The sequence below is a fragment of the Astatotilapia calliptera genome, chromosome 9 (assembly GCF_964374335.1).
Source record: "Astatotilapia calliptera chromosome 9, fAstCal68.1, whole genome shotgun sequence".
Classification (NCBI taxonomy): Eukaryota; Metazoa; Chordata; class Actinopteri; order Cichliformes; family Cichlidae; genus Astatotilapia; species Astatotilapia calliptera.
The window spans coordinates 15,377,183-15,391,403 of record NC_137430.1 but is presented as its reverse complement, the minus strand read 5'-3'; the positions used below and the strand labels follow the sequence as shown (position 1 = coordinate 15,391,403).

General features: G+C 38.8%; 1 protein-coding gene across 10 annotated transcripts in view; it reads right to left on the bottom strand.

The window, feature by feature from the left end:
- Window positions 1-369: 369 nt before the first annotated feature.
- The window catches only part of relch (RAB11 binding and LisH domain, coiled-coil and HEAT repeat containing), a 37,763-nt gene continuing 23,911 nt past the window's right edge, over window positions 370-14,221 (bottom strand). For 7 of the 10 annotated variants that reach the window (XM_080306444.1, XM_080306447.1, XM_026179377.2 and 4 more), the window contains 11 exons: window positions 13,793-13,841; window positions 13,205-13,284; window positions 12,585-12,691; window positions 12,245-12,344; window positions 10,727-10,809; window positions 8,081-8,144; window positions 7,838-7,976; window positions 7,163-7,279; window positions 5,503-5,591; window positions 2,814-2,884; window positions 370-1,718 (listed from right to left, as the gene is read on the bottom strand). In XM_080306444.1, coding sequence (XP_080162570.1) covers window positions 1,598-1,718; window positions 2,814-2,884; window positions 5,503-5,591; window positions 7,163-7,279; window positions 7,838-7,976; window positions 8,081-8,144; window positions 10,727-10,809; window positions 12,245-12,344; window positions 12,585-12,691; window positions 13,205-13,284; window positions 13,793-13,841 — 1,020 coding nt within the window. In that variant the 3' untranslated portion in view covers window positions 370-1,597. Of the gene's footprint in view, window positions 1,719-2,813; window positions 2,885-5,502; window positions 5,592-7,162; window positions 7,280-7,837; window positions 7,977-8,080; window positions 8,145-9,965; window positions 10,049-10,726; window positions 10,810-12,244; window positions 12,345-12,584; window positions 12,692-13,204; window positions 13,285-13,792; window positions 13,842-14,221 lie in introns of those variants that run through there. The other 3 variants (XM_080306445.1, XM_080306448.1, XR_013911452.1) reach the window with 2 other exon arrangements.

Genomic DNA, 14,221 nt, shown 5'->3' with positions numbered 1-14,221 from the left:
TCATTTTTCCAAAACATGCAGGGATTGAGAGATAGTGTAATCTAGATGGCAGATCTGGGCTTTTATTACTGTTTTTTGGGGGGTGTTAAGTTGTTGGGAATGTCCCATAAGATGGACTTTGGTTTGTTGTACTAAGGAGACAATAGGAGACTTGAAACGTTTGAAGTTGAAGCACACGGGCAGGAGCGGTGTGCGTTTCTCCTGTTAAATGACTTTGTTTTACAGCCTTCTAACACCTGCAGACACTTTGAGCCACAGTGAGAGCTCCTTAATCACTGCGGCGGACAAAAAAAAAAAAAAAAAAAAGAAAAAGTCCCGGTACATGCAGGCATTCAATGAACCTTCCAGAAGTAAATTTAAGTACACAACTGATCTCCATCTTTTATTACACCAAGACACGAATTTCAAATATACACAATGAGTACCGTGTTCTTCAGTTCAGTGTATGATACATTTATTTACGGTTTCTCTTAGAGCATGTCCAAATTGAACGAACGACAAAGAAAAAAAAGAACCAAATCCCCACGTTAGAAAAAAACAAAGTACAGTTATCAGAGACACTGCAACACTGAGAGACAAGATGCAACAGACAGAGAAGGAATAATTATGATCAGTGTTCTCTTCAACTTCACATTGCCATAATGGATAAAAAAAAAATAAAAAAAAAGATCATTAACAATAGTGATAATCTCCGTGTGTAAGACTGAATTAAACAAAAGCAATATAGATAATAAAGAACGTAATAGTAAAGTGAAGTGCAAATTTCTTTGGAAGTTGGAATAAAGTATGTTTTTCTTCATTAAGACATAAATAAGTTATAAAATAGAAGCTATCAAAACAAAAACCAGAAACTGAAGAAATAAAGGCAAGACACTTTTCTTTTTAATAGTTTCAAGTAGGCGATACTTCAGAGCCGTACAGAGACACTGTACAAGGCATTCTAAATAATCCGCGCAGCCTTTTGGTGGTTCAGACCTTCAGTGTAATTAATAAGACTTCTTTCGAACCTTTTGATCCAAAATGGCGCCCATTAACATCGTAAATGAAACCCCCGCAGGCTGCGCTCAGAGTTCTGCTTCTCAAAAACGAGTGAGGCTCTTCTGATACAAGAAGTACTGCACTAAAACTTAAAACAAACTCAGTGATACCTTTCAAGTCCGGAAATGTCCAGGTAACGAGTTCCTCGTTATCGCTGTGGGTTAGTCTCGATACTGTAGAGTTTCTTCTCATCTCTCCTCTCTTTCTGTTGTGACATGATAATTCTAACACTGACTAATGAAAGAAAATCCTAGTCCTTGATGATGCATCTGTCGTGATTAATAGTTGAGGAGAGGAAAATACGAGCAGAGGAAAACCTCAGAAGCTTTCGCTGCGAAAACCATCCCTGTTTAACAAGTAGTCCTGCTGCACAGATTTTAAAATCAATACAACTTCAAGCAAAATTGCTCGAAATCAACTCAACTATACACTTGACTTCCGTCTGCTCGAAGCTGAACATATGCTTTTTTTTTTTGCTTACTCCCAGTAAAACGAAATGCTCCCAATGAGTGCAGCGTTTGGTCAGTTATTCGAGATGATGAATCGGTCAGTGTTGGGATTACTTTTTTCTCTGGAAGACGTTGGCCAGCATGGCGCCAGAGGTAGTCAGCTGACCCATCTTACTTAGAAACTTGGTCTTGGCATCCTCACCCACCAAACTGGATGCAATTGACATGGAGCTATGCAAAAAAACAAAAGACAACGTTAGAACGTGGACATGACGCAGCAGTGAACTTTAGCCATTTTCGATATGAATGTATTAAAATCAAAATCAAATCAAAACTATGCCAAAAATCCCTCTGCAATCTGTCTGAGCTCACATCACCCTCTACTCCACTTCTTTAGAAAGGAAATACTGTTTGCCAATTCAGCCCCTCCTGATTTTTTACAGTCTAACGGCTCCTCAAGTTCCTCTTTTGAGTTTGTTCGGACTCAGAATGATACAGAGAACAAGGTGCCAAAGAGCTGCATTGCTCAATACCAGCACAAACATAACACCAACTCAAAGCACTTTATGACCTGCGAACCATTTTAGTCCATGCTTTTGTGTACCACCTGTAGTTCATGAGCATTTAATATCACATCAAACTTCATAGACTTGACTTAGAAACTCTAATATGTAATCTCAGTGGTAAGGAATTGGATCCATGTTAGGCGATCCTACTTCAATAATTATTTTGGTAAAGAATTCACTGAGCGCAGAATCACATGGTTTTTACAGTAAAATTAAATTAAATGGGGCTTAAAAATGTACAAAACTTTCCAAACCTCTTTTCTCAGAGGTCAGATCTCCTTAAAAAGTAACAATCCATGTTACCAGTTATGGGGAGAGAAGTTGAAGCCAGACTTGGGAGAACAAAATGAAAAGGTAAGAAAAATCTCTCAGCGTGAGCGCAGAGACTTTAACGGCTGTAACCTCGGGGGAACACACTTTTACACAATCTACTCGCACAGACTTATACACACTTCCTGCATCTACATGCTCACAAACATACACTTTTTATCGCCCCTCTTTTTAATAAGCTCCAAATACACATGATCAAAAATCTTCCTTTCGTGTGGCTTTGACACTTAAAAATACTCGTAACGGGGGATACAGAAAAACCCAAAACTCCCACTATATGGGCTCTGTCTTTCACGCTCGCCACGTGGTAAGGATCCTTCACTACTTCATTCTGTCTTCATTTGTCAGAGTCTTATGCAATAAAAGCCCATATTTTGACATTCCTTTCAGAGCAAAGTAATGGTATGAATGGGGGTGCGTTGAGCCTTACCCTTGTGGGTCTGACATCGCTCTGTTTTCCACCTTGATTTCACACTCTTTGATCATTGAGCTAAGAATCACCTGCGAATGAAAGAAACAGATTCAGCTAAAAAAAGAACCCCAAATCTTTCTCCATGTTTCCGTTTTGTTCAGGTGATTTGTACCTTTACATTAATTCACATCACTGTGTTTTACCCAACCAATCCCAACCACTTTATTTTGGCATGCTGGTTTTTAGTGCGTCTTTTCTTCTACATTTCTCTATGTGTGTCTTGAGTGTTGAAAGGACTTGGCTGTCATTCATTGGCTGTTTTATGGGATTAACTTTCATGTCTTTTGCTTAATCAAAGCCAGGCTAACAACAGAAACGACTGCTTCTATTCAACAGATTGATAGAAAACAGAGGAACTTGCAAAATGGAAACATAATAATTATTTAATAGTGAAGTAAATTAACACAGACGCAAATAAAAGGAAATTATTTTGTCAAATTTTTGAAACTAGTTCCTGTTATTTTCGTGTATTTATTTGGGCTGGGTTAGTCCTATAAAGGCCTTTAGAGTTCATATGTTTCACAGCGTGAAACCTTTTTTATCTGTTAATCTGGTATGCACAGCTTACAGTCAAGAGTCGATGTCTTATGAATGAAAGAGTCAGCTGATCATTAGTCACCTTGGCTAAATGTTCACATGAAACGGATCGCGTGAGATTCCAAGACACAAATATATATGAGAGGTGTGTGTATGAGTGTGTCTGAGAAAGACTGTCTTTTTTTTCTTATTTGTGCGAGATCACAGATCAGTAGCAAAAAAACAAAAAAACAAAAAAAAAGGTAGACGATGTGGCTCATCAATAAAAACAGCTTTCAGCTGTTCACTTATTCCCAAGCAGTCAGCACATTGGATAGGTCCACATGTTTGAATTAGCAACCCCAAAGGAACATAAAAGCATGCAAACACATGTGTATGCAAGCACGAATATGATGTGTAGAGTTTAGAGGCCAAACAATATAGAATTTTAAAGACTGACACCACTATTTGTTTATGTAAATCTTTCACATAGGCCAATATGTCTTTCCTTTCAGGCTTCAGATCTCCTTAACATTTATTAATTACGAGTCCTGCATCACAATGCATCTTAAAAACAATCTTGTTTGATCATCACAAAAAAGCAAGATTAATGGTTTACCAAGCAACGCTGGGCTTGAAGTCAGAGTTTTCTGTAACACGAAAGCTGCTCTCCATTTAACTGGCTAAATCACCATGGTAACTATTGCTGAACACATAACCTGGTCAGGAGGAGTTTATCTTGACCATGTTTTCAATGATTTTTGTATTTACAGCATGCATTACAGACCATGGAGTGTAGGAAAGATTCTCTGCTGGGGTATATGTTTTCTATGTGCAAGCTGTTAATCCCTAACACCGTACAAATTATAGCAGCACAAACTGTGCATCACATTGTTGCTGGAATGTGTATGTTTGATAATGAAGAAAATTTATACGTGTTTTTATAATTTACTGGAACTGCAGCTACTAAAACACAGGACTAGAGTTAAACAGCAGATTTCACATCTGCTGTATTTGGCTGCAGAACATTTACCTTTAATGTTTAAATGAATGAACTTAAAATTTCAGAGCACTAATATGCTGCTGTCTTATTTAAAATAAACAGCAGCACTGAGAACTCAAATTAAAATGTTTATTTTACCGATCTCTTTGCCAGACCACCCGATTACTGGACTTTCTGAACCACTAATCTAATCAAAATGCAACAATGTTGAATCTTTTTTTTTTTTAATCATCATCATCATCTGATGTCTGACTGGACTAGGCTGTACTTACAGGAGCACTCGATTTTATGTGATCACACACAGAGCCTGAAGCAGAAAGCCCGGCATAACAGTCGATAACCATCCCCATGATACACCCTCTCTCACTGGGATTATAGATTTTTACAAGCAAGCAAATGTAAAGAAATCCTGCTGGTGTTACAATTCCGTTATAGTACAGTGGTCCCTCGTTTATCGCGGTAGTTACATTCTAAAAATAGCAGGTGATAGGTGAAATTCGCAGAGTAGCTAACTTGATTTTTATTGTTATGATGTTTTATGGCTGTAAAACCCCTCATTACACACTTTATACACTTTTCTCCGACATGCTCGAACATTTCCACACTTTTCTCTCTTGCCTATGGTGGTGCAAAATGTTTCATCGACATTTTTGTGTTTGTTGGACAAAACTTACAAACATACAGTACAGCACTTCAGAGTCACACTGCTAGCAATCGAAGATTTATGCAAATTTGAAAAGCTGAACGCATTCTGTACTGGACAAGAGATGGGGCACAAGATTGATTGACAATAGTCTACAGCCAATCAGAAAGCAGAACACAGCGCGCACCTAAAAAAAAACAAAAAAACCAAAAACAAAACGCATGCAAAATTGCACCAAAAAAAATAAATAAATAAAAAAATAAAAATTACGTGAAACAGCGACACCTCAAAAGGTGAACCGCGTTATAGCGAGGGACCACTGTATACTCCTCTAATGGCTAAGCTATGCTACATCTACATTCATGGTTCAAGGCTGTCTTCTTTAATTTTTTCATTTTAACTTATTGGTTGTTATGAATGCCAATATCAATATATCAGTCAGGCTTATATGAATGTGCAAGCATGTCTTTGTGTTTTCTCCTGACCTCATGCTCTGGAGAGAGTTGCTCCATGTCAGCACGCAGACACCTGAGACCAGGCAGGAAATGGTTGACCATCACCTCCTCGGAAATGACTGGACTGAAAGTTAAGGGCTTAACTGAAGTAATGCAGCCATCAGAAACTCAAATGCAAGTGTTCAGTTTAAAGTCCTTTTAAAACTACTTGGTTCTCCACAAATCACAACTACTAAATTAGATCAAATACAGTAAAACAGAAAAGAAAGGGAAAAAAAGAATAAATGCAATCTATTTCTTAAAACAATACATGCAATTTGAACTTTTAAACTTAATACAGTAAACAAATTTGAAAGATTTTTGCTTTTTTCATTAAAAAGAAAAGTTGCAAAATGCACTTAGTCTGGAAGGATGAATATTGGGATATAATAACATAGGAGGATTTTTACAATTTACTATCTTGTTCTTGTTGCTACTTGTATAGACATGTAAACTAAAGAACTGGTGATTCCAAGGTCAGACAGTTAGTAATACTACTGAGCAATAACAGTGTTTCCGGGAATCACCAGATGGGAGGGGTTTACTTCAGGACAATTTAAAATATTTTGCTGCTGATGAAATCAATAGTAATTACAATTAAAAATTCACTTCATTACTTTATAGCTACAGGGCACACTCCACCCATCTGAGAATGAAAATAGGTTCACACAAACTTTACTCCATGTTCCTTCATCCTAGACTGCCACCCATCAAACCCAGTGAAACTATATGGGACCAGCGGTGAGCACGTCTTTATTTTTAGGGATGGAAATGTACACTTTCAGAGCTTGTCGCACTGATTACAGGAGAAAGAAGTGCAGTGGGAGGTAGAGGCTCTGAGGTCAGGGCTATACCTCCTGGACACTACTGCACTATAAAATCACAGCCTGACAAAAATCCACAGGAATGAACCTCAACAGCTGCCGTGTGTGTGTGTGTGTGTGTGTGTGTGTGTGTGTTGGACCTGGGTGGGGTTGGGTTGTCAGTAAAGATGAAAAAGAGAAGAGGGGAAAAAAAAAAAAAAAAAGAGTAAAAGAGAAATAGAGGAAAAAGAATCAGAGAAAAGAGGGATGACAGAAACGGCAGAGATGATATAAACGTGAGTTCTGTCCTGGGAACTGTTCCTAAGGATTGGAGCTGATGTTCAGTCCTTTCCCTCCACTCACACACTTTCTCCCTCTCTCATCCTTTCCTCTGCTTAACCAACCCTGTAATTACATCTGGCCCCAAAATGGAGGCAGCTTATTTTTCCTTTCTCCTTCTGCCAAATGATAGTTAAATCCTGCCAATACACACAGTGATCCATACACAGAGGCACCGAGACCACACTGATACATACCAGCACATCTCACAAGGATAGCTAGGAAATAACTGGTAACGCTTAGGTTCTTCTTACTGACTTACAGTTACAACATTTAACCCTGAACCCTAACCAAACTTGACACTGACTTCTGGTAAATCATTTGGAAACACATAAGTACAGGAGTATTAAAAGGACGAGTGGACTCATATTTCCTCTTGGAGTAAGTTAGTTTTAAGCTATTAGGTCTTATCACGTAGAGTGACAGTTAAATTGCTTTTTCATTTAAGAATGGAAATCCATTTCTAAACAGCTTACATGGACTGTGAACCATGACCTTTAAAAGGATACAGCAGCAGGAGAGGGCGCTGTAGGCCTCAAACAGCTGAGTGGCAATGTCAATCCTCTTGTTTTCAACGCTCTGGCTGTTGTTAGCTAGAGCAAGCTTGTGAAGGTGTGGAAGCACAACTAGGAGAATAGCAAAGAAAGGGGCAAATGGTTAGAGCACAGAAAAAGCAGAATTAAACAAAACAATGAAGAGATTAAAAAGCATATTTAAAAAAAAATGAGATGTCCTTATTTTTTGGTATTTTTTGGAGCATGCTCATATCAAACATGGCCAAGGTTTGGCATAGGTGAGATAGCAAAATGAAATAAGTGGTCAGTTTCAGAAGCTTTTTCCTACGCGTAGCTCTCAATGATGACAGTAGGAGCGGATACCCACTATATGGTAATCCCAGACAACAAAGCTCAATCCACCAGTTGTTCAAATATTTTGATTTTGAGTGGAAGCCAACCAGAAAAAAGTTGGCTTAAAGGAAGTGTGGCCTTTAAGGGAAAGAAACTTAAAACGCCTCGTTACAGAGCATGAGCTGAGAGTCTGCACTCAAGCCCAGTTTAAGGTAAACAGGAATTTTCTTAAGCAGTGAATCCTGCAAAGCTCCTCAATTGGAGTCCAAGAACAAACACATTGAGCTGGAAATTTGAGCATAAAGTCCCCTTTTAAACAGTTAGTCATTTTCATACACTCGTCTCTGAAGCGTGGCTCTGCGTTGGGCCCAACCCTTCCGAATGTCCTGATGATCTCCATGTGCAAAGAGTGCTGGTCTTGGTACTGAGGGTCTTCCAGGAATGACGCCAGCTGCATCTTTACACGCTCCAGCAGCTAAACACACGCAAGCAAAAGTATTTTTAGACATTTTAGAATGATGATGAATTTAAAAATGCTTTCAATTAATTTCATCACTGTGTATTTTGACAGTTCCCCACCTCTTTTTGAGTGACAGTCTCCATTATGGTACCAAAGGCAGGAATAGTAGAGATCCTCACTGAGCTACAAACAGCAAGAATGCAAGAAAATGCTTTGACCATAGATAGTCAGTTAATCACTATTTCAGGCATTCTAACACTCTATTAGCGTGCCATTATGGCAGAATTAGAATGAGTCAAACATTATCTGGAAAAAGGTTTTCAGATTCATTTCATAATGTGGGAAACACCAGATTATTGGGTTAACCACATTAAAAGAAGTGAGATGTGTTCAGGGTATGTCATAAGATGAAAGGCATGTAAGGGATTTTTTTAAACAGTGCAGCTAACGGATTCCAGAATTGACTTAAAATTTTTCATTTGTGTACATTTTTTTATTACAGTGCCATATCCAGTGTCAAGCAAGCATTTATACTAAAACCCACAACAAGTCAAAGAATTAGGACTACTGTGGCTAACACATGTTCTAGGTTTTGCATAAATATAGTGATTACAGTGTAATGACACACTGGTAACCACAATGATGACTGAGATGGTTACTGTAGTGCCAGATCAGGCTCTACATTATGCTCAAGTTATTACATGTCCATAAACAGTGAAATTTACATGTGTCAAGTAAAGTGTCAAGTGCATGACCCATCAGTGCTTTGAGTACTTGAATGACAGAGCTGCTATATAGAGAGTTTGTGTTTGGACTGAGCATCTGAAATGGTGATCATCTGAGCAGTAATGATCAATTTAGCCAAGATCTGGGAGCTCATCTGACTTTACAGAGCACCAAAATGCTAAGTCTTTGTGAATATTATTTGACCCACATCTATATTTAGAAATCAGTGGACTATAAGATAAGGTACAGTTATATATATTTATATCTTTCTTGAAGAAAATCCAACTACAAATGAAAATCTTAAATCTGCTGTAAAAATACAAAACAATAATAAGAATATCTGACATTAATCACTTGAATTAATGACTGCGATGAATGGAAGTAAGCAAGGTTAATGGGGAGGGGGCGTTAGAGTGATGTTAAATAATCATTTCACAGTCAGTAGGACTAGAAAAGCCAGAGGTCATCTGAGAGATCATTGGAGGAAAAAAGAACGTTTCTCATCATTTCTCTTAACATTAATTTTAAATTTATAAACTGCTAATTGTAGATACGGCAAAACACGTGAAGCCAATTTTTTAAGGCGACAAAGAAAAAGGAAAAAAAACATGCATTAAAAGTTAAATCAATTTGTGTTCACAGTACAATTTGGGGACAAGCATATGCACCCAAAAATGTATTTCATTACAGAGACGTGAGATGAATGGGGCTGCATTCCAGCAGTGATGCCACAAATTTCATTAGTGTCGAGTTTGATAGATCCATGCCAAAAAACCCCTTTGAATTATTGTCACGACATGGCTCAGAAGACAGGCTGTTGTTTATAGTGTGCTATGTGTTTACCAGCTTATAGCGTGACACAGGGCTGAATCAAATTTGTTTGCTAATTAATCTAAAGATCACCAAAATGAATATGCATAAACATTTTCCTGTTGGACTAGAGAGTGGAGACTTAACTATTTATCCAAGCACAGATGTTTTTAGTCAGTGTGAGTCACTGGGTTGACATCAGTGGTTATTGAAAACGGGAGGTAAGAAAGAGAGGCCAGCGAACTCAGGCTCTTACTTCCTCGTTCACTGGATTTTGTTGTGGTTAGAAAAACTGCTGTGTTAGCGAAATAAGACTTAGACTTCTGGCATCATATTGATGCCAGCTCAGCAAGACAGATTCAAGAAATTTCTTCTTCTTCTTCTTTTTATACGAACGCACCACTGCAAGGATGCAGCCCACAAAAGGACAGTGTTTACAGAGAGATTTTTCTGTGTTGATTGACTCACAATTCAGGCCCACTGCACAGAGTTATAAGGGCTGGAGCCGCCCGGCGATCTACTAATGCTTCACTCATGCCTCGGAGAATCAACTGCAAACCCACCACACAGCAGGATGAGAGAGAGGGAGGGGTGCCATGGGAGGGGACAGAGACAGCAGGAAGGAGGGAAATGTATAAAGAAGAAAGCGAGGTGAAAGAAAGAGGTAAAGGTAGAATATATAAAATGGAAGAGAAAGAAAGAAAAAAAAAAAAAAAAAAAAAGGACTGCCAACCACTATTTGGAGTCAATCAGAAGGGGCCCTGCTCTCACAGAGTGGGATAGAGAGGAAGAGGAGGAGGTGGGGCAGGTTACACGCAGGCATGCAGGGATTGTGCTGTTGACACATGGGAAATATGCAACCACATTTCTGGCAAAGGACTTATTAGTTGTAGACTGATGAGGCAATGAGAGCTGGCATGAGTTAGTGATGCAGACTGATGATGTGTACATGCATAAAAGAGTTCACCGTGGTTATGCTGAAGAATTACCCCATGGCACAGCCTAAACCTAAACAGGAGCCGCTCTAAACTAATGCACATGAGTGAGTTATATTTGAAGAATGAATGAAAATGTATTGGACAAATAGGTTATTTCAATGTTCATACTATCTTATTTTCTGCTGAATTTGCTCCTGGCAGGTAAAGACTGGTCCAAATGTGATAGTTCTCAGGCAGCAAAGAGAAGGGGGAGAGAGACGCGGCGCAGTTTGCTGTTGTTGTTTCACTTACATTTCAGGGTCAGAAGACAGTGTGATGAGAGCCGGCACCACTCTCTGAGCTACCAGCGTCTCATTCACCCCCTTCACCAGCAGCTGATCGGATTGGACAGAGCCAGCCGTGATGTCACAGAGGTGGGCGGGGCATTTGGGACAAGAGCGAGCAACACCGGCAATAAATAGAGAAAAAAAAAAAGAAAAAAAAAAAAGGGAAAAGCAAAATAAAGAAGGAAGGGAAAAGAAAAACACAAAAAGATAGGAAGAAAGTGATATACAATGACAAGAACAATAGCTGCAAGACACGGAACAGCACTGTATGTTTCAAGCAAGTGTGTACACACACTCGTTCACACACGCACGCACACACATGCAATCTCAGGTATGCACACATGGCAAAGCCAACATAGCTAAAATTGCACAAGTATTGTTACAATACAGTGAGCATAAAACAGCGGGCTCTTTCCACACACGCCAGATTATAAAATAGCTGAGAGTAATTTGATCTGGCATCTGTGGTAAAGGGCCACTTTTTGATCCACAGTTTTGGTAATGGTGGACAGCTACACACTATGAAATGGTGACAGTGAGGTGTTCTGGGAAAGAACGAGTCGTTCACAAAACAGGGGGGAATGAATACGGCCTACCACTCCTCCTCCCCCAGTTCAGATCAACAAAGGCCAGGTTCCAATGCTATGCCTAGAGTCTCATCCCAGTATTTGACCTAAAGTGTGGACAAACGAGATCTCATGTCTCTTATGGCTTTGGCCAGGACTTTTGCCTTGGGAGGCTGGTTTAATATGGATCCAATCAGCTGAAGAAAACAGAGAAGGTATTGTCTCCCTTTACAAAATAACAGCAGTATTATGTTTCCACAGGATCTGAAATTCTGAAAACATTAAAAAAAAAAAAAAAATTCACAAAAGAACATTTCTGATTAAATTATACTTTCCAACAACACTGAAAGGGAACAGGCCTTCAGCTCCTTCAACTATGCCGTACTTTCAGGGTACTGACCTCAGGTTTTTTCTGACATGTAGCAGATATTTATGTTGTCGCTACTGGGATGAGTGTGCAGTCAAAGGTCTGAGGGTCTAGTCATAAGGTTGGAACCAGAGCACTGATAAGCTAAATGCTACAGTCTTTACTCACATTTAAAGGGCAGAACAGCTTAATAACAAATGTTCAAGAGCAGCAACAGCAAGCAAAGCTAGCACAAGCATAGCAAATATGGAAATGTGAATATTGAGTCTATATTGTTTATAACTCCACAACTGACCATTTTTAGCTCAGTGAAACTATACATGTATTGATAATCATTATCTACCAACTTAGATTCTTTAACACAATACAACAACAATAACTACATAATAAAAATGTCTACAATGCATTAAAAATTATTAGGATTTTATCCATAATTGTGCAGCTTCATTGGTCTATATTTTACTAAAATACATTTTAGTGCAATGTTTCAACTGTGGTACAGTTTTTTTTTTCCCTTCCAAAAAAACCTTTTGTGCTTGTGTGTTTGTACCTCAAACATCCGTGCTGCCGTACACCGGACAAGAGCAGACGTGTGGACCACCCCATACCACAGAACAGTTAGCAGCAGCTCATGGTACACTGGGTTGGCACTGAAAAAACACAAAACAACCCGATTAAGTAATCATTAACTTTCAAACTGTCAAGTTAAAACAACAAACGAGTAACTGTATAAAAGAACCTGCCACATTCTTATAAATGGGTGTGCTCTCTCACTCACACACACACACACACACACACACACACACACACACACACACACACACACACACACACACACACACACACACACACACACACACACACACACACACACACACACTTCAGCTTACCCCAGCTCTACAAAGGAGGCTTTCAGGCTGTCAAGAGGTGCATGGGACAGAGACAGGGTTGTCATAACATCTTCTAGGAAACCCACCAACAGCTTGCGATCCTCCTCCTTTTGAGAGATGACAGCATACTTGTGACAATTTCATGTATTTCACTGTAACGCCTGTATATAATTTATAAGAGTGCGGTTCATTTTATTCTCTTTTTAGTCTGGCCGCTCTGAACATTGACACTGTGTTAAAAGTTGATGCAAAACACTGCACTTAGACAGCTAACCTCAGGCATTAGGAGTGAATTTTATACATGTATTTGAACTTGCAAACACATGTATTTGCAAATTGTGGCTGCTGGATCCAGTTCCAACTTGCAAATACGTGTATATTTAGATTGCATAGACCAGATTTGTAAAATAAAGTGATTCTGTCACAAATTGTCTAATTAATCAAAAAATTGTCTCCCTGGAAAACTCAAACCAACCAAGATAAAGACTTAGCTATTTTTTTTAATAAAATGGTAGTATAACATTTATTCCATCATTCAGATTACCTAAATCTTGAAGAAATCTACAAACTATCAAAAAGTCTGATCACGATTGTTAGTTTCTGAGCAGCTGTTAATTTACCTGGTTATAACATGTCAGCACTCCAGTGGCATAAATAGGAACTGTGGCTTTGGTGAGAATACCATTCCCTGCTGAAGCATCTGACAGGAGAACAAAAGCCGATCATAACAATGAACGCAATAAATTCAGTTAATCAAGAAGATTAGAAATGAGCCGAGACACAAACAAATATGACATGACGAGGTCATTTTCAACCCAATGTACTGGCTTCGCATTTGTTAACATGAGTATATGTGTGACACTGTGGCCTCACCATGCATGTTATACTGTTGTGGTTTTATAAAAATGTCAGAAAAGGTCCCGATGACCTCAACACAGCCTGGGTCTCCATACAAAACACATTTCATCAGTGGCCACAATACCAAAACTAAAACACTTGGCAGCCACATAAGACCAAGCACCTCTTTATAATTATATAAACATGTTTGGAATTTATAAAAAAGGAGATGGAAACACCCATAACAGACTCCAAATAGCTTGTTTACATCAACAGTGTCAGCGTCTGAACTCCACCTATCAACAGTTTCTTGAGAGAGCTGAGAAAACCTTACACTTGCACATCTGCGTCTAGGCTAAAGCTGCCCTTACCAACGTTCTCTTCAGACAGTCGGAGAATCTCCTGGAACTGTGGTTTAACCTGCAAAAGTCACAATGATAAAATGCCAGCATAATACTTATAAATATTAGCATTTACTGTACGTACACACACACACACACACACACACACACACACACACACACACACACACACACACACACACACACACACACACACACACACACTTTTAAACATCCCATATGAACTTTAAAGATATCTTTAAATATCAAACTAAGAATGAACGTATACACAGTAAACTGACACATTTATTGTAGTTGCACTATGTATATGACATGACAGAATAGATTTTTTTAGTGGCCTCAGCTCTAAACACCATTCAGTATTCTAAAAACAAGTGTGCCTGTTCAGGTAAACAAGGTGGGTTGAAATGAGCTAAACTGGAGGAAACTTTAAGAATG